Genomic DNA, 21,827 nt, shown 5'->3' on the forward strand with positions numbered 1-21,827 from the left:
AGTAGCCAAAGCAGTCTTGAGAAAGAAGAGCAAAGCTGGAGGCATCACACTCCCTGATTTCAAATTATACTACCAAAGCTAAAATAATCAAACCAGTATGGTATTGGCATAAAAACAGACACCTAGATCACTGGAACAGAATAAAGAGTCCAGAAATATACATACACATATATGGTCAATTACTTTACAACAAAGGAGCCAAGAATATAAATGGGGAAAGGACATTTAAGAAATGGTGTTGGGAAAACTGGACAGCCACATGCAAAAGAATGAAATTGGATACATTTGGATACAATGTTGATTCTTCCAATCCATGAACACAGATCTTTCCACTTATTTGTGTCTTCTTCAATTTCTTTCATCAGTGTCTCATAGTTTTCAGTTTATAGGTCTTTCACCTTCTGGGGTAAATTTATTCCTGGGTATTTTATTCTTTTTGAGCAATTGTAAATTGGATTGTTTTCTTACTCTTTTTGCTAGTTCATTATTCTCCTGTATTTTCAATCATTTGTTCAACTTGTTTTCACTGTAGAGGGAGTATTATCATCATCACCATTTTACAGATAAGGAAGCTGGTGCCTGAAGAGAGTAAGTAACTTGCCCAAGTCACACAACTGGTAAGGGGAGGATGTAGCATTTGAAACAATCAGTCTACAGTCTGAGCTCCTAACCACTATACTCACGGCCTCATATGGTTTTCCAGGGTTCTGGTTCTTGTAACTCTTCTCCTCCCACTCCATACCTCCCAAAGCCTTTCACAAAAGTGAATATGATGAGAACTTCTGAGTCTCTATCTCCAATCCTCAGCTCTCTCTTCCAATTCTCAGCAGGCCCAGCCTTGTTCACTGTACTGTTCCTGCTTCTCCTGCCTTCCTGATGGTGACTGACATCACCAACTACATAGATCCCCTGATAAAAACCTTCCTCCAGATCATGTTTCTGGTTAGTTCAATTGATCAACAAGAGGCAAGTTTAATGACTAAATCAGACTAAAACAGTCTGACTTGTACACTCTTTAGATGCATCAGGAATCTAAGAACACAATTGTAAACTGATTAGTTTCAATATTTTACAGATTCAGCAAGCATAATGACTAATTTCAAATGAGTAATTTTTTATAATTACTCATAGTTTGTGTGCATCTATATATGTATATGTATTTCTATGTAACTATACATTTCGATATAGATATAAACACAGTTTTCAAACACTTCACATATAGTTTTTGGCTGCCTTAATCTTCAATCTGGAGAATGCTTGTTTAGGTATAGTCAGCCATCAGCAAGAAAAATCCGATATTACTGATACTATTTCTCATGTGAGCTAGCAAGCACAAATTATATAGTTGTGAGCTGAAACTGCTGAGTAATAACATTCAGTGATATTACTTACTTGCCAATAGTACCTAAGCTGACTTAACCATTCAAAGTCAGAGTCATCACTAACTTTCTTTTTAACAAGTGTTGTGAGAACATCTCTAGCATGGACATCCAGCACCACAAGGGCTCCCAGAGTAACACGATTCTGCTTGGACAATTTGCCACGAACCAAGGTGACAATATCATCAATTTGTTTGTTACATTTTTCCAAGTATTCCTCAAGAGACTGAAAGAAAATAAGATATAATTACTCAGTGTGATCAGAATCCTTTTAACAAAAAAATTTTTGACCTAGCATGTATACCGAGTATTTTCTACATTTTTATTATAATTTTCCATATGACATAACTTAAAAATGATCAAAAAAATTTTTTTACTACAAAAGTATTAGGTGAACAAGCTCAATCAGGCCAGACATAGTTGACATACATGGTTTGTGCCTACCCAACATCCCCTCCTTTCCATTTCCACTCCTGTATGCTCTGTGGTTTTGTGAGCTGTCAATCATATTGCCCCATCTCCAAGGCAACATGAAGGAGGGCATGTGTGACCCAACCAGAGCTAATCACAGTTCTTTCCAGGGACTGCTATACAGATAGGAAGAAAAGTGCTTTTCACTAGGCTTGGGAGACTTTCAGAATGCCAACCCGAAGCTACTGAAAGCCTTCACCCCACTGCAGAAAAAGCCTGACAGAGACCAGTAGAGATGAAAAATAGACAACAAAAGAGAAACTGCAGCAGTGATGAAGCCCTGAGATCCTGATTCCAAATGCTCTACATTAGATCTCATGAATCCTTCTAGTACTCCTGTGTGAGCTTCTGAGTAGGATTTGTGCCACTTGAAATGTAAAGATCCTAAAAAACAAAACATCTAACATTTTAGTTTACGGTGAGCTAAGGCCAGTTCTAAGGATCAGGCTTGCTTTGGGAGGGGTCTCTTCTCTGGTGGGTAAATCTGATTAGTATTTGAAAAAGAGAAGAGGGTTTAGGAAAATCAAATTAAAATCAATGAAAACTGCTGTGCCTAAGGGAAGTGTAAATATGCTCCATCAGGCTGATGTGGTCACTTTTCTCCACTCTAATAATATTTAATAAGCATTGTGCACCAATGAGTTTATTTCACTCCTTTAGGACCAGGTAAGTGGTAGCAATGAAACTAAAAATGAGGAATTCCAAGGATGAGAAAAGCTTAAAGGATAGAGTTGGAGACTTGTTTCTTTAAGGGTCACTTTTATTACTCCTTGAAATATTTTATCCTTTTTTTAAGGAAGTCATTTTTTCTAAAGTTTGGTGCTTGAACACTATTCCATTTATATCATTTTCATAATTAATTGCTATTAATTTGCTTCATAAGTAGTGAAAAATAAAATTCTGTCCCACCTATGTTTAAACAAGCCCAAGTGTTTAAATTCTTAGAGCCAATTAGTGAATTTAAGTATATTGAGTACACAAATTAGTAAGAATAGTTTTGCTCCTAAGAACACAAACTACACTAGGTGGTGCATCTTCGTTTCCTAATCAGTAAAAGTCAGGATCTTTGAGAGCCTTACCAGTTCTCACATACTGTAGTTCAACACAAGGCATAAGATTAAACTTTTAATGTTTGGACCTGACGGTATAAATTATATGTCCATAAGAATTTGTTACTATTTACATTTGTTATACTAGAAAAACAGATTTAGAACTAAAATTTAGCTTCAAAGTGTGATGAACTAAGTTCTTTAGGAACTATGTTATAATAAATCAATGAGAATTCAGATCAGCTAGATTGAAAAAAATCATGATATTGAATTACTTTTGTTACATTTAATTCATTATAAATTGTTCTTTACAGTGAACTGATGAATCTAAAGGTAACTATCAATACTTTATGTAGTCATCCAAAATAAACCCTGTCTGGAATCATATTTTTATCATACCTCGTTCCCTCTACATACACAGTGATAAACTGACTCAAAATCACATCAATATTTGCAATAACCCAAGCTCTGTGACAGTGGTGATTCTTTCATTCATTTTTAGCCCCTGTAATTAATAGCTCATATACTGACTAGTTCCACAGTGAATATTCCTTGAATAAATAAATGGAAACAGATCCTGAGGGGAATGGGTCCTCTGCAATTGGGACAGTACAACATGGTGCTATCGTAGCATCAAGCTCCAGACAACTTGGAGTGTTTGCAGAGAATGGAAATGTCTAGTCTCCTCTGAGGCTGCCAAGAGTCTCCACTTACTGAACCAAAGATATTAGTTTCAAATGTGAACCACACATTAAGGAAAAAGTTATCCACACAGAACACTAAAACATGTGCTATCCTCCCATGATAGAAACACATATTAAATTTTCTTAAATCATCAACGCCTTAGAATACTAAAACGTGTGCCATCCCCTCCTGATGCTGCTACAGAACCTAGGCAAACTGAATATGCATGAGATACAGACAGGGACAACGTACACAGGCAGCAGATGAAGGACATACTGAAGCGGAGTATTCACAAGCAGAGGAAAAAGGAAAGAATTAATTTTTAAAGACACGTACAACGCTTCATTTCATTACATGAAATTTAGATATGTGAAACATCACAAAACACAACAGAAGAAAACAATCCAGCAAGTAACAGCAAAAAAAGGCTTGCTAAGTTCCACTAAATTACGGCTTTAGATGATCTACGTCTAAAGCTGAGTCCCCCTCGAGTAATAGTCACTCAAGGCATGGATTCTCATTTTGGCTTTCTCTGTGAATGGCTCCATACATGCACCATATTACACGAGTGGGATAAAATGGAGTAAACTAATAAATGAGTGAACAAATAACCTCATCTCAGTATCAGTGGTTACTGTTGTAAACCAAAAAAAAAAAAAATCTATTTGTATCTGTATAAAATATGGTAAGAACAATATGGTAAGAATTGTAGGGCTTCCCTGGTGGCGCAGTGGTTGAGAATCCGCCTGCCGATGCAGGAGACACGGGTTCGTGCCCCGGTCCGGGAAGATCCCACATGCCGCGGAGCAACTAAGCCCGTGAGCCATGGCCGCTGAGCCTGTGCGTCCGGAGCCTGTGCTCAGCAACGGGAGAGGCCACAGCAGTGAGAGGCCCGCATACCGCAAAAAAAAAAAAAAAAAAAAAAAAAAGAATTGTAGGCAGACAGCTTTGAGCAGAGGACACGTTGAAGTGGAATGACCTAAATTGTGTGTCCCTTGAGATACAAATTACACCTGGGAGGTAAGTAGAAGCATGAAAGGTTTACACTTAAATTCTCTACCTCAACTCCTACCTGTTCCAGAGAAAAATATCATTTTGACAGATGGGTGGAGGTTTAATAAACACCACATTTAAACTGAAGAAATGTGGAAGATGCCTACAAATTTGTCTTATTTGCTCACATTTGCTTCTTTGTTCCCTCTATTTCCCATAGCGATGAATGAGAAAGTTGGCACGGTGGTTTGGGGGGCCAGCAAGCAAGGAGCGAGATCCAGAAGGCTACACGTCCCCCCAGTAACCCACACTGGCGATAGAGGAATCCCTTTGTGTGGGGAGGTGGCTGCGTGGTAGCTTCAAAGTAAAAAGACAAAATGAAGTTTCTGGACCCACTGGGGAGAAAAGAAACATGCACATAGACAGCCAAGAGCCCAGGAGTATCCCCAAGGACTTACTGCTGTAAGGGATACCCTCATTCCCCATGCTCTGGTTTCCATGAAGAAAGACTTCTTCCTACAAATCCCTGACTTCCTGCCCTACGCCCTTATCCTTTCCTCAGAGGAGAAATAAGTGACCTGTTGGTATGTTGGAGTGAACTAAGCATGTGTCACTCAGCTCCCTCCTCTATGAGATCTGCCTGCTTACAGAGAATACGAGTCTCTCTCAAACCCAACACTCACCAGTGTTCAACAATACCTTACAGACAATAATGCCAAACTCCATGTAAAAAATACTTTAAAAACTCATGGCTTTAAACACATCTGCAATTGCTAGATTCCAACTGACCTATCAGTCAACCCAAAGTTGACCTGCTTGGAATCCTACCTTATGGATAAGAATGCTGCTTCTGTTTTGAATATTATTTTAATATTATTTAATATTATAATATTAAATATATATTTGTTAGAATAATTAATATTAAGCATCATTCAAAATATTATTATTTACTAAAAATCAGTACACTAAAAATTAAAATAGGCAAAATAAGTCAATTAATATCTTTTGTCTTCATAGGGTAGTTTTACTGAAGATATAAAAGAGAATTATATTATGTATTTCCTCCTAATCTTTCTGAGTTTAGGACATTTCTTTGTCCTATTATTACTCTATTTTTAAAGGCATAAAAATGTATATAATAAAAAGACTGAGGCTCCAGTACGCTTGGCTTTTTGAGTGGATTGTCTTTTTTTTTTTTTTCCAGAATAATTGTATTTTGGCGATTATAGCTATTTAAAAAATGCTGCAAAACCTGTGGGTAATAAAAGCTTACCTTCTGTCCTTTTGCAATAGCTGTTTGTACTTCTGTTGTCCAAAAGGTTTGGGATACACAGAGAACTGTCTGTCCAGGCCAATCTCTTACCCAGTTAATTCGTTCATGTTGTGTATAGGCAAAAAGTGCATCTCTAATTACCTAATTGAAAAAGAAAATGCTAAAGGTAAACAGTTTCATACTTTACTTGAACAAGCTAAAAAATGAAGAGCTAACTCCTGAGTGGATTATCTTGTACTGCTCAACTTCTTACGTCTTAGCCAATGATGAAGATTTAAAGCATGTAACTAGACAAGTTCAAGTTTTTCCATACACCTGTGAGCAAAACAAATATATTACATAGCATTTTATTTTGCTGATACATAATCTATTTGTGTGAACCGCATTATATGAAATATTTCTTTGGCCAGTCGTAGCCAAAGATGTCCTAGATACATCTGGACTGAACACAAGCAATTTAATTATAAAACATAAGTTCAAATAATTCCAAAATGAGATCTGTCAAATTCACAGATTATTTCCTTTGAACTTAATCAGATCCCCACTCAGCCATGTGTATATTTGTACATGCACACTCAAGCACACTACACAATTCCTCTAAAGTTCCTCCTGTGTTTTCACACCTCACTCCCTCTCAGTCCTGTAGTTTGATGCCCAAGGCTATGATGACAGGGTGGATATATAATTCATTCATGGAGAGTTGAGAGCTGTAAATTCAGGAAGTCTAAGTCATGTACTTTACTACATATGTTTTCAGTGAATTCATATATCCACTTTTTCTACCAGCCATCAGTGGGAAACATTCCAATCTATTATATGTATCAATCAAAAATAGCAGCATCTATGAGGTGATAGTCACGTTAATGTCTGAATTTCCGAAAAGATTATCAAAATGACATTTTTCTGAGAAATATATAGGCGAATCTTTCTGGATTTCTAGCTTAGCTAGAAATGGAGTTGAATATGGAGTTGAATAGAAATGAAGGGCAATGTTGTCTATTGATAATAAAGAAAATGTAAAAGGTCAGAGGAAGCCACAGAAAGGGCAGGTGAAAAGGAGCAACTGAGAGATGGGAGGAACACAGGAAAGAATAGAAGGTACAGTAGAGAAATGCCAAAGATGGAATAAATATGTGTTCTAGAAGGACACTGTGGAGAGAATAGGAAGGAGGCATTAAAATCTAAATCACAAATTTCTATATAGTTGGATGAGGAGAAATATGATTACATAAAGTTCTATAATATTGTATATAAAATATATTTTTTAACTGTGCATGCCATATATGAAAAATAACATATTTTGGCAGTAGCAAACTGCCAGACTACAGCAAACTGCAGTACTAAATCCATGATAATCCAGTAAGATAAAAGGGCAAAGGTGCCTAGAACATGATTTTTTATTATTTAGAAATGACACAAAATTCACTTAATTTAGGCATGCAGTAGCCTTTCAAGCATGCAAATACATATAGCACAACACAGTAACACACACAGCTCCTATCTGTAGTATTTTACATCGCATTCACTTGCCTTTTTCCCACCAACACAAACTTACACATGAACATTTGGGGAAGATATTTCCTAGCCAATTACTTGCCACCCCATCTTAATGCTCTGAAATGGTAACCCAAAATATTTTCTCTGAGTACTTTGACAAACAAAACTAAAAGAACAGTTGAAATAGTATTCGATATGTCTAAAATAATGAGTTACCACTGTGTACATCAATTAACAAACCATATAACCAATTCAATGCTGCTAAGTAGTGGTCGAAGTGAAATGCATTTAACTGCTGATAGCTGCGTAAATGGGAAAGCTGCTTGTCAATATTTATCAAGCCCTACGAAAGCTCATCCTCTTTTGCCCAGTGATTCTACATATGAGAAGTTATCATAAGAAAATAAATAATTCAATCAAAGAAACCAGTATGCATAAGGACATTCATTATCACTTAATCCATAAGAGGGAGAAATGGGAACCTGTCCAAAAGATTTTGCATCTATTGAAAAAATACAACGCAGGCAGAGATTAAAATTATATTTAAGAGAAAGGAACATTAAGACACATGATGTACATTAAACACCTAGATTCCAGTAAATTTTTCAATAATGTGTGACAGCATCTGAAAAATCCATGAAAACTGTTGATTAGGACTTGATGCCATATTTCCTTCTCATTCTTGCTCTCATGCTTCCCTGCTCAATCATGATTTTTATTCCTGGTAAGGAACTTGAATGCTAAGTCCACATTATAGTAAAAAATTAATTAACTGTTCAATTAAGCTCTATTTGCTCCCTCGACTTAAAATTCTCTACTAACAAAAATAATTACAAATGATCGAGGTGGTAATATGCTTTCTGAGATATGGAAAATATGAAGTTACTGTTAATTGTAGAAAGTACTTATGATTTTCTAACATTCTGGTACATATTTTATATATTCACAGAACAAAAGGAACCACCAGAGGAACATACATGTCAAGGAGACTGACGTGAAACTGTAGAGAGGTGCTTCCAAGGCGAGACTAAAGACAGACCATGCAGACCAAAGTGTGTCTAACACTGAAAGCACAAGAAATGAGACAGACTCATGACTAAAACCCAAGTTTGTTGTAGTATGTATGGTATTTTGTCCCACTTTTCAAGTGAGTCATTACAAAATTAGTATCAGAGACCATATCTTTGCCTTCAATCTATCTGTTACAATTGAATTGGTAATTCATGACTCAATTTGTCTAAATAAAAGTACATTTATCAATAATACATTAACATTCTATCATCTTTACTAGAAATAATAATAAATACAGTTGGCTACCTTATGGATGGATTTAATCATAACTCTCTCTAACTCAACCAACCACTTCTCCACTTGACCTCTGGCTTTGGCTGTTGAAATGGTGTCTACGAGTTCCACCACCTCTCCTTCACTACTCTTCATGTGAGTAATGTCCAAACTTTCTGTAAATTCCACCTTTGCAATTCCTTCAAAACATTTCTTTAAGTGAGGTTGTACTCTGTCAGGAAAAAAAAATGTTTAAGAGACTTAACCAAATAAAAGCAATTCCCTATATATCAGTGTTCTTTGTATACCAATCTTCATTCAAAATTCATAAATGGGGCTTCCCTGGTGGCGCAGTGGTTGAGAGTCCGCCTGCCGATGCAGGAGACACGGGTTCGTGCCCGGGTCCGGGAGGATCCCACATGCCGCGGAGCGACTGGGCCCGTGAGCCATGGCCTCTGAGCCTGTGCGTCGGGAGCCTGTGCTCCGCAACGGGAGAGGCCACAGCAGTGAGAGGCCCGCGTACCACAAAAAAAAAAAAAAAAAAAAAAAAAAATTCATAAATGTGCATTATGCTTGAGGCCCCTGCTAGATGCTAGAGACGAAGTGCTGACAGAAAAGAAAAAAAATAAAGACAATTCTTCCCTGCACGGATGCTTGGATTATACAGTCCAGTGGGAGATAATCATTAATGGAATAATCACGAAAAGATCTGTAAAATTACAATTATAATAAGAGCTTCATGAGGTTTTGTTTCCAACACAATGAATCAAAAGCTGTTAAAAGTAATACAAGGACCAAAACAATCTTGACCAACAGATACAACACTGATCTGAAGAATCTTCAAATGCGCAAAAAGTAGATATTTCAACTGGGATCTTCAGAGACTCCTTGCAAATTATGAACTAGGTTTAGTGCTTTAAGTAAATCAACTACTTTGAAGGTGCCCAACTTTAGTCTATTCATTGTAATACAGATGGAACTGACTAAATTCCTCATTCTTGGCATGTTACAAATGACCAATTGAGTTTATCTTTCAAACAGGCAAAAAATGGGCAGAGTATAAAACGTCAGAGGGAAATCTGAGTCTAAATTTACCTTTTTGTCTGGATTACTTGTCTGCTACTTTGAAGGCACAAGACACAAAACTGACAAATTTAACAAATATCTATTCACGGCCTGATGTAAACCAGACACTCTTCTAAGGAATAGGGAATCAGCTGTGAGGGGGAAAAGGTCAAAAATCTCAGCCATCATGGAGCTTATGTTCTGCTAGAGGAAAGCAAACAGTAAACAAATAAGCGCAATAGAGAGTAAGCCAGATGATAAAAAGTGTGCTGAAAGAAAACGAGGCAGAGAAGATAATCAAGAAAGGTGACTAGGGAGTGCTGGAAGGGGTTGCCGTTTTAAATAAGTGGCCAGGGAAGGCCTTCTTGAGTGGCAGATGTTTGAGCAGGTTTCCACAAAGATCTAGAGGAGGTAAAAGAAGTCTTATGGATATTTGGGTGAGGAGGATCCTAGGCAAAGAGAAGAGTACACTGAGGGAGGAGGCTGCCCCTTTTATGGGAGAATTGCAAGGACTGTAGCAGAATAAACAAGAAGCAAGCTAGTGGGGGATGATTAGGAAGGATCATGGGGGAGCACCGGCGTGGGTGACTGCAAGCCACTGAGAGGGCGCTGACTTTTATTCTGCATGGGATGTAGAAGAGGGATGTGTTCTGAAAAATCTGTAAGACAATATGTGATAAAATGAGAAATCCACTCCAAGATTCATCACATTTGGAAAATATCATTCAATGGTATTCCTTATGTCTTTAGTAATTATTTAAGTTGATTATTGATACGATTTAGAATAGTCTTTAAAAAGTTATTACATAAACAAAATCATATATAAGTTCTGCATTATTCTGAAAATTAAAGGCAATAAATAAACTTAGCCATGTATTATATACATATAATATATATGTATACCTTACTTACCTAGTGGGATCTTTAGTCTCAGACAGTATCTCAAGAAGTTCATCATTAGACAAGAAAAAGAATCTAGGGAAGAAGAGACGCTTCTTTTCCAAATATTCATTAAGTCCTTTAAGAATGAGTTCCAAAAGTTCATTAGATTTTTTCAGCCTCTCCAGCATTCTCTCAATAGTTACAACTGCCAGAACATGTTTATCCTACAAATAAAAAATGTACAACTCAAAAATATTTGATATTCATATTGACTTTATATTCCTATTATATTTGAGAATGCATGGTTTTAATATAACAAAGGTTATTCAAAATTTAAAGTGAATACTTATTTTTTAAAAGTACTCTTGCATAGTCTAGATCTAACCAGCCTCTTTAATTGTGTAAAAGCCACGTTGACTTGATCCTCATTGATGTTGGCCACAATTTCTCATTCTAAGTTGGGAACTGTGAGAGACAATGAGTGTTGCAGGAGTGGGGAGGGGGACACTATATGAACTCACAAGAAGGACAGGGGGAAACAAAAGAGTATGAGATACGTTTGTCTTTTGTTCTTTGAGGAAAAGTACTCTAAAAAGATGTCATCATTATAATTATTATTTTGAATATTATTGTTATCAATAATAATAAAATAACAATTCCTGCTTTATGAGGGTAGATAAAAATAAGGGGTTGGGAGCGTGGAGGAAGGAGCTTTCCATAAAGATCTTACATTGCAAAGAACTACCTTTGGAACTGCATTATAACACTCTGCTTGTTGAAGGACTGAAGTTCAAGGTGTGTTCTTCCTGAACTCTCTAGAGACTAAGATTGTTCTACTTTCAAGGCATGGATTTCTGAACATTCTATCACTTGAAAGTGTCACTGTGAGCTGTTTGCTTTAAAGGGATTCAAACACAATCAAGTATTTTTAAAAGCTTTCTTTTATGCTGTAGGATTCAAAATAAGAATTATACCAAAAGCTGGTCTTAAGAACTGGTATTTTAAGAAATAGTTTATTGATTTCTCAAAATACCCCTACAAGTAACCACCAGGCTTATGAAAATCTTTAGAAATACATATGAAAACACAATCTAGACAGAGCTGAAATAAAATTCTTTTTACTATTTTTCCTTAACACATGATTGATGTCATCCAGGTTTAGTCTTGGTCTTATAATCCCAAACTCAAGTGTTCACCACTGACACCAATGACAAAGAAAGAAGAATTCTTTACTAAGTAGGCTTAGAAGTGTGAGAAAGAGGTAGCAAAACACATTAGAGATTTTAATCATCAGACCAAATAAACTTCATGAGAATATACTGGTACATTGAGAAAATTTACATGAAATTAAATCAAGGGAATATTGTTAAAAATTAAAAAGAATTTTAAGATTAACTAATTTAAACTTATTTTTGGTACTTAGCCAAAGGGAGTTTGGTACTGACTGAGGTCAATCAAAAATTTCAACTGTAAATTGCTTCATAGAGAAATTTTATTCTACTGCAGGAACATGTTTTTGTTAATATACTTTCAATATGACTGGAAAGGAAAGATAATTTTCTGATTTGTTTTGAAATATAACAATGTAATTTGGGAACACAGCAATTTAATCAAAGAACAAAATAATCATCGATACCTGTTTTTTTTTTCAGTAGAACAGGTTCATATGGAATATGCAACATATGCAATTCACTTATCTTTAAAGAGGCAGAATTTTTTAAAGGCATTTTATTATATTTCCTAAGAGTTTTATGTTTCAAATAAACATTTAAAAACGCATACAAAAAGAAGCATTACAGTACAGAGATTCAGGTCATAATTTAATGTGCAGTTCATTCGACAAAGTATGGAACAGTAGTACTCCTAAATTCAAAAACCAAAACGGTGTTCTTAGAGTGCCACCTTCTGGAAAAGTATGCTTTTCTTCGTTGGGGAAAAAAAAAAAGAACGTTGCTAATAAATGTGAAAAATTCCTTTCACAAATTAACAATGTTTGTTTTATTCTCAGCCAAAGAATTTATTGCAATTTGCTATTTTGGATCTGAGATTTGAAAGCTAAAAAAAAAAATCAGTTATTTAAAACAACAGTTCATATTTCCTTCCCTAAATATTGCAATTACAAAAGAAATACCCCTTGGAAGCACTTAGCATTTGAGCAAAAAAAGTTTTATTGAATTTCTGAGGTCAAATCTATTTATCTAGATCAGCTCAATGACACTGAGTCAAATATGCTAGTTCTGAATCAACACAGGCAATATCTATGTACCTTGGTATATGGACTTAAGAAAAAAATATAGAAAAGTAATCAATCATCTCTGGACCGGAAACTAAACACTCTCTTCCCATGAGAAGGTAAACAGAACAGAGACTACATCAGATGAAGAGAAGAACAGACCTGGTTCCTAATCACTTAATTAACCTCTCTATTTTCTTATCTTTAAAATGGGGATAAGAGCCCTCTCTCAAAGTTGTTATGAAGACCAAATTAGACAAAATATTGGAAGCACCTAATATGGTGCCTGGAACACACATATGCTTGAAACTACCCTTTCCATTTCACCTTCTGTAACTGTCTCTTGATGAGATACAGACAGAGAGACATTACTCTGGGGGAATTCATGGAGTAAGTCACATCACTCCATTGGTTTAATGTAGTTAAAATAAACATTTTATAAACTGCCATCCTTCTGGTAAGATATTAATCATACTAAAATAAAACTGGCTTTAAGTTCCTTTAAGCATTGCCACAAAACTCTAGTACAGAGTAGGCATTCCATAAATATTTGTTGAATGCTTGAGTGAATGAGGATGAGTTAAGCCTGCAGACACACAAAGGCACTCAAGGAACTTACGACCCCCACCCCCACCCCCCACCCCCGTTTTGTACCAACTTATTAGCTAAGGTTCTCAAGACAGAACAATAAGATGTTATAACAGGAAGCTACCAGATATTTGAAACTAAGTATGACTCCTTTGACGCTTTAATTACTTTTCATCTTCGGGAGAGGAAAAGGAATTATTAGTTGCTATTACTTTTTGGTATAAAACAAATAATTTTACAAATTTTACATGTCTTCTTTTGCTTCACAAGTATCACCAATCTCATCAGCTCAAATGACAAGCTACTGGTTGATTTACATTTCTAAACCAATTGCCTGTGATATGAGGGCCTGAAACTTTAATTGGGGTAGACAGAGAGAGCATTCTAATTACTGCTGCCAGGAAGCTTCACAGAAAGTACACTTAATGGAATTAAGCTCAAGCCAGTTCTCTAAACTTCCAGAAGCATAAACTTCCAAATCAGAAAACCCTGGACAATAGAAAACTAATAAGATCCTCTTTAAACCTTTTAAGTACTAAGAAAGGAAACGTGCGTTCACTGAGTAGACGTTTATGCTCCCTTACAATTTTCAGATCCTTTGACCTCACCAAAAATAGAAATTCTTTCACAATGCAGGATGTTTCTAGGATTAATCCAGCTCTTAGGACCCAGGTTTCTAACACTGAATTTTCAGAGAAGGTTTTTCAGAATTCTTAGAACTAGCAATAATTCAAGGATCAATCTCAATTTAACTATTCACCCACTCACTCAACAAGTATTTATGGAGGACTTGATAGATGTCAGACACTGTTCTCAGTGCTTGGACCACAACAGTGGACCAAACAGACAAACATCCCAGCCTCCATGAGGAGACAGATGATAGATAACAAACATAACAATTCATAAATCAAATACTAAGCTAAAAGGTGATAGATGCTGCAAACACGAAAAGGGGGATAAGGATTGCCAGGAAAGGCAAAGGCAGGTTTCAATTTAAATACGATGCTCAATGTGAGCCTCTTTATAAAGGTCATATTTGAGAAAAGACTTCAAGGAAGCAAAGGTACTCATTAGTTCTGCAGATATTTGGAGGTACAGCATTTCAGGAACAGGGTCCAGTCAGAACAAAGGTTCTACAGCAAAGGGTGCTTGGCGTGTGTGATTAAAAAAAAGAAGAAAAATTAAAAAGGAAGCTTAGTGTGGCTGGAATAGAGAGAGTGTGGTAAAAGTTATAAGGACAGAGAGGTCAAAGGGTAAAGGGAGCAAATCAAGAACTTCCTGTTCAAGGAAACCATTGCCATGTCCCATCGGAAGCATTTCTCCCTTGGATACTAAGATATTTCAATTAGCAAGAACAAAAGCAGGGAAGCAAAATTATTGTGAGAAGTTTATTGGGAGAATTGGCATAAAGTGTCACTGTCATTTTCATTTCTTAATTTCCAGACCCATGTACTCTGCCTATGGGAGAAACTCTGTATTTGGAGCTGGTTGAGAACTTATGCTATGTATCCTCTAGAACTGCACCCCAAACTCACAAACTCACGCTTTTCTTCCTGCTGGAATAGCAACTGAGTCTTCAACACGAGACATTCCACTTTTTACGAGGTCAATGCTCACATAGGACCTGTAAATCTTATGAGTATCAGTCAGTTGCCTCATTTCCCTTGTAGTGTGGGTTCCTTAGGACCTGTAAATCTTATGAGTATCAGTCAGTTGCCTCATTTCCCTTGTAGTGTGGGTTCCTTAGCAGAAGCAATGTTGTGTGGAAAGTGTGACAATAAGTCATTCAGTAAATCAGTGAATGACAGTGTTGACAGAAACTTGGAATGAGAAAGAAAACCCCTCTGGTGCAGAAAAATCACTGATCCATTCTAAGTTGAAAGAGGTCCAATGTATTCAATTCCTTCTAAATGGCTGCCTGGTCCCTTCAGGTGTGACCCTGTATCAGAAGCATGTTGTTGGTTTCTGCTGTTGGCAGCTTGGACACTCAGCAGTGTTGGGTAAGGGACAGCCCCTAATGACAAGTCCTTCCATAATTCCCACCTCTGCCATATGACTTCTTTCTTTGTAGCTTGAGTGACCATATAACCCAGTTTGATGAGGAAAGTTCTGGTTTATGCTTGCTCTCCTAGCTTACTTATTAATTGCTTTAACTCTCAGAAATTCTGCAGTCTGGACAACATATCATGTGATTATTCGATTCATAGCTCACTGTGCATACAATGGCATATGCTGACTGACATTCACAAAGTAGATCAACTGGTCAACTAATATTATCAAGTGCCTCCTTTTGCGGTGCTGCATTTTATTAAACACTTACATGGAGCACAAATACATGCATATTCTAGTCTATTCTGTGATTCCTTATACCTCTTCCTCAGACCTCCTTGTTGCCAGTCTTTTACTCTTGTTTCTTCTAAGTCCTTGATCATACAGCCAAACTGCTACTGACTATGATCAATGTAGAGCCACACTTCTGGCCATTTGTATAGGTAAGGTTTAAAAAACCCCTAATATTTATTGAAGTTGTGGGATTCCCTTCCTACTACCTTTTAAGTCAATCCCCTAAGTAGGGGGCAGGGGGAGGTTGTACTTTCTGCCTCTGGATGATATGCAAGAAATATTTTGCAGAAATCTATAAACCAGTCTTTAATTTCTTTAAATCATATCAAGGATTTTTTGGCATTTTAACTTCATTTAGGTAGGCCATCACGGAAGCCAGGTTTTGGTCAAAAAAGCAAGTAAAACAGAAATCATTCACATCTCCCTGACTAGCTCATGGAAACCAAGGTCTCTGGTAAGTGCACTCACATCAATACATTTGACTGTATCTAACTTAGGTTCTCCCTAGGCAAGCACTACTGCAATATAATATCTCCTATATTCCTTAGGATTCTGACAAGGCTTCTAGCAAGGGAGGCTCTCAGTGTAAGGGTCAGGGTACCCAAAGTCAATCAAATTCACCCAATTGTCCCCATTCTCAGTTCTCACCATCCCACTCTTTCCCAGTAAGTAAATTATCTTTCACAGAACAGATCTGGCAAGGCTGTGAATTAAATTACATTGTAATTTGGCAACCTGCTGGATCAGACTCTATAATTTTGGGCTATGTCAAATTTGTATCTATGATAATCAAGAGGCTCTCGAGGGCAATCACAGAAGCACCTTAATCCCCTGACCATGTCTTGAGCAAGAATTTAAGCCCTGAATTATGCCATTTCTTTAATTTCTCCAGTGTTTTAGAAAAAATTCAGTCCATCTCACATCCCTTGTATTTCAAATTTGTGCTCTATTGATCTACCACAGCAGTCAGTTGGTCCACCAAAGCACTGCCTGTAAAACAGACTCTTCATTCCAGGAAACCAAGAGAATAATTTAAGTAAGTGAATTTTGGAGTGCATGCCAGGTACCACTAGTGTTCCATTTTCAGACGGTAACTAGATTTTAACTACCCTAAAATCCAACTTGGTCATATAGACCAAGATCCTAGATGCCAACTTTGAGGGTTTAATATCTTTATTCAGAGTTCAGTGCAGAATCCTTCTAGGTAATTAAGCAAAAGGAAATGTAATATAGTGAATTAAGTTATTACAAAATCATAAGGAGGTCTAGGGGAGCACACTCGAGGATGGGCTTCCAGGAAAGACTCCTAGAACCTGTGGAACTGACCTTCCAGGAGTGTTGCTACCTCTGCCTCAGTAAGGACAAAAAGACGCCACCACTAGAACTAACTGCATGCAAGAACACACCGTGGTGACTGTGATTCTAGGATCAGAGAGTAGGGTCATGAAGCCATCATCATCATCGGCTGTACATACCCATGAAACTGGTCACCAGACACTGAAGTCTGTCAGAAAAGAAAAAAAAAAAAAAAAAAAAGTGATCTTGCTTGACAGCAGAAATAGCTAAAATGGCAAAAAGATGGCCACCGTATGCCTTCCAAATCCCAAATGCGTACCTAAATCATCGAAATCGAATTCACTTCCAGAAACTTAGATGCTAAGGAGTCTGGGAGACACAATTTTAGCTTTCCAGCTCACTAGAAAGAGGTGAGATGCTTGGTGCCAAGTGATCGTATTTATTATAGTAAAAGGAAAAAGAAAAAGAATGACTATGCTTTTGGCCTGAAAAACAGGAGGAATAGTGTTCATATTTACTGAGAGGCGGTTAGACTACAAAAGGAAAAGGTTTGGGGAGAAATTCAAGAGTGCCTTTTCCTGCCTTGTACGACATACAAAAGACTCATGTGGATCAAAAGTCAAGTCTGGGTACACACAAAAGATTATCCACTTCCTTCAACCCCAAATGATGGGCAATTCACTGGTCCTGTATTAGGGAGGGTCCCAAGAAAAGTTTTCAAGTGCATTGTAAAGAGAGGCGGCTAACGTCTTCTTCTCCAACTGGAAGTCTGTTCCATCACCAGCAAGCTGACCTGTGCCAGTGCTATCAGAACAGGAGAAGAACTCTGGGAGAAGGTGGTATGGTGGGACGACCTGGTGAAGGAAGGGCAAGGACCATGTGCTCAAGGTTACCACGAAGTACAGAAGATGGGTCCCAGGTGCTACAGACCCCAGGTGAAATTAAGGGCTACAGATCTGTGAAATACTACTAGAATATATGGGGCCAAAGACATGCGTATGAGAGGAATGTGGCAAAAGCCATCACTGGTAGATCAGCTGGAAGGTGGAGTCAAGTCTGGCAGAGGATGACCAAACCTAGGGGAGATGCTCGAGATAGCATCCCTCAGCAGCCAGAGCTTGTTGGGGTCTTCACCTGTCCACACTGAGTTAATCTGTGCACTTCACCTCTCCACAACTGGTCAAAGAGCTAGACTAGTTGTGATGATCAACAGTAAAGGCACAGTGCAGGTACCAGAGACAGGAGGCCGTCCACCTTATGACCACCAAAGAAAAGAATAGCCAATTTGGCTGGATCAGTTACATCCGTACATTTTCTCTCCCTCTCCCTCTTTTTCTCTCTCTCTTCCTCTTTCTACTTTCTCCCTCTCCTTCCCTTTTTCTCTTCACCTCCTCCCTACCTTCTCCCTGTCCCAATACCAAGGGATAAGACCAGGAAAGAGAGAAGCAGTGTGGGAGAGTGCAGTCCCCACCCCACCAGAGCCTCAGGGTTACCTGACTACGGGTAGGAGAAGAGTTCTAAGTAGAACAAGAGATTGAGGTTTTCAAACAGGTACAGTTCAGTCTTCATAGGCAAAACTATCTTAATAACCAAAAGTGACTGGAAAATTCTGGAATTACACTGAAAGGTCAGTAAGGGAGCTTTCTTCAGTGAGAAGCAGCCTTTGGCCAAGCATAGTTAGGAGCAGGTATCAAAACATACAACTAGGGCTTCCCTGGTGGCGCAGTGGTTGAGAGCCCGCCTGCCGATGCAGGGGATACGGGTTCGTGCCCCGGTCTGGGAAGATCCCACATGCCGCGGAGCGGCTGGGCCCGTGAGCCATGGCCGCTGAGCCTGCGCGTCCGGAGCCTGTGCTCCGCAATGGGAGAGGCCACAACAGTGAGAGGCCCGCGTATCACAAAAAAAAAAAAAAAAAAAAAAAAAAAAAACATACAACTATTTCATGCTTATACCTTAAGGAACCAAGATAACCTCAGTCAAGCCATTTATATTAACAGCATCATTTACATTCTGTTTTTAACCTCTGAGCCTTTTCTCTTGGCATAGTTCTAAAAGACCATTTATTAGAAACCCTTAATACTGAAAGTGATGGCTTTTTGTAACAAGCGTTTAATCCAGTGGCTTCTACTATACAGATCATCCTCATTAGCCTTCCTGAGAGAATATGGATTTATGTTTCTTTTCAAAGCTCTGGAGAATATGGACAAAAGCTGTCCTGAATACTAACATATTGAGAAAAAGAAAATGTAAAGCCAGTTGAAGAAGACAATCAAGTCTTAAAGCAAAAGTAAATGAAGGGTCATCCAAAGAAAACTGCTTATTTGGGAATGAGAGTAAGTGATGCTTTTCTGTTAATATGTTTTTAATTTGGTTTTATAGAACTGAAAACCTTTCTCCTTTATTTACTAGACTCAGCATAACTTCCCCTTTCCTAGGCATTGAACTATCTATAAAATTTCCCTAGCAATATGAGTTTTGAAGAGTATCTTGATCAAATGTCAAAAAGAGAATTTTTTTAACTTTTAAAATTATATTAACTAGGAGAATACAAGCAACTACTTTTTTTCTTTTTGGGGCAACAAAAAAAATTCTACTTCATCCCCTTCCAAACAAAAATGTATACATGTTTTAAGGGTTTTGCCCTGTTGTAAGGAAACAATATAGGAAAGGTTAAATTTATAAAACAAATTAATTAGGAATGAGTAAATGTGTTACAAAGTGACTCACCAGTAGGTCCTTTAGATATGGAATTCCAGTGTGATTAATTCTACAAAAGTTTGGTTTATACAGAAGCTTTGTTTCAAGTATCATTACATAAAATGAAGTAAACTTATTAAATAAACAGACCCATGTCCATCTTATGGAATATTTTCCTATAAAATCATATAGTTGACACTGACACAGTATCATCAGTATTTAGGATTGGAGTCACAATTTTCAAAGTTTAAATAATAAAAATATGCATATTTCCATTTTAGGGTAGAAAAACTTTAAGATAATACTCTCCCTATCTTACAATATTGTACTTGATCAAAACGTCAATAGAGAAGTTTACATTCATTTAATGATATAATTTAATAGCTAATATTCCTTGTATTTTAATCTTAACTTCCACTAACACACAAACCACGCTTCACAGGCAGTAAATAAATAAATGTCTTTTGAACTGAACAAACACCATACCTTTTTCGGTGTTACTGGTTTTTATTAAATTCCCTCCTTAACTTAAATTCTAAGTTCTCCACTGTATTTGTATGGTGATTGATTGGTAGATTGCATTTTTTGTTTGTATTTCTTGGGCTCTTTAAGTATATTTACCGTTGCAGCTTTTTTTTTTTTTGGTCCGTACAGAGAAACTTGTTGATTGAACCGTTGGCATGCTGACCTTTTCCCACCACAGCACATTTCAGTGGTGGTGCAGCCAGTAACACAGGGGCCAGAGAATAGACAGGACAGTGCGTACTGAGTACAGTCTTCTTACCAGAGTGTCCAGTGAGAACCACTGCTAGAACAACTAACATTAAGTAATGCAAATTCAATTTTGACCTCAATAAGTAATCAGGACAAAATACCTATTTCCCTTTTGATGTTTCTTGCTCCTGAGATTCTAAAATAATATCTGAAAAGGAGCCTATGTGGGAAAAAGACAATGGCTTATTTAGACTGTTTTGAAAACAAAAATCATGTCACTTCAACAAAACAATCACATTCTCAGAGATTTTTTACCTACCTGCACTACACTTTTCATTATATCTCTCCACGTTTTATCCACGGTTGTAAATCGTCTGCCTTCCTCAGGCATTTGAGACATAATGTCCGGAGAACTAAAAATGGGCTCCAAATACAGCCACGTGGCTTGGACCTTGAGCCATTCATCCAGAATCTCCTGAAGCAGCAGGAGTTTGCCCTCCCATTCCCTGAGAAGCAAAACACAGTGGCTCTTATCAACAGCAAACCAAACAATGTTTCAGATGATAAAACTCAAAACCATGACTAGGCTGTCAATCTTATATGCAATTGTGTTATTCCAATTTCCATTCTTCTATCTACTAGCTTTGTTCTACAAAATCTGTCTCTAAATAACAGCATCAACATTTATGCTAATACAGATAAATATACACGTTAGATGTACCTATCTACAAATGGGTTGGTTTCTGTATATCAGTAAACCTTTCTGCAATCCAATTCTATGGACAAAGCGTACAAACTGAGAAATGAGACTTTAGAGATACTAATGGTATTCTCAATCAAGGGCACTCGGAGCTTCTTAGGAAAGGTAATTACATCCAAGATTTATTTCCTTTAACATTCTTATTTTTTCAGTTTTTAAAAAATTGGGGGCCATAAAGGCTTTAATTTCCAGAATAAAATATTTCAGTTCATAAGATATAACTGGCATTTAAAGAAAAAATCTACATAATCTTAAATATACTAGTGTGGCATTCGTGAGAAGGAAGCATTTTTGAATTTACAATGAGTTATCAGTTTATTTCTAAATATGGAGAACAAAAACAACTTGACTTCCTCAAGAATAAATATTATAATTACAGCATAAACTGACAATTTTACAAGCACAGTTCTATGGTCTTCGCATGTATTTGCTCTATCCTCACAACAACCCTAGGAGACAGGGTCCAGAGTGTTGTTATCTTTTTACCTATAGGGAGACTAAGGTACACAGAGGTAAGTACCAGGTTCAAGCTCACTCAGCTGATAAACAATAGAGCCAGATTTGAACCCAGACAGCTGTAACAACTACACTATAAGAGATAACATAGCCATAAAGAAGA

General features: G+C 37.2%; 1 protein-coding gene across 1 annotated transcript in view; it reads right to left on the minus strand.

The window, feature by feature from the left end:
• DNAH7 (dynein axonemal heavy chain 7) overlaps nt 1–21,827 on the minus strand; it is a 230,209-nt gene that overhangs the window by 157,065 nt on the left and 51,317 nt on the right. The window contains exons 18-22 of the mRNA XM_067023255.1: nt 20,768–20,954; nt 10,608–10,801; nt 8,664–8,862; nt 5,850–5,990; nt 1,393–1,605 (exon numbers count right to left, since the gene is read on the minus strand). Coding sequence (XP_066879356.1) covers nt 1,393–1,605; nt 5,850–5,990; nt 8,664–8,862; nt 10,608–10,801; nt 20,768–20,954 — 934 coding nt within the window. The remainder of the gene's footprint in view (nt 1–1,392; nt 1,606–5,849; nt 5,991–8,663; nt 8,863–10,607; nt 10,802–20,767; nt 20,955–21,827) is intronic.

The sequence above is a fragment of the Kogia breviceps genome, chromosome 2 (assembly GCF_026419965.1).
Source record: "Kogia breviceps isolate mKogBre1 chromosome 2, mKogBre1 haplotype 1, whole genome shotgun sequence".
In the NCBI taxonomy this organism is placed as follows: Eukaryota; Metazoa; Chordata; class Mammalia; order Artiodactyla; family Physeteridae; genus Kogia; species Kogia breviceps.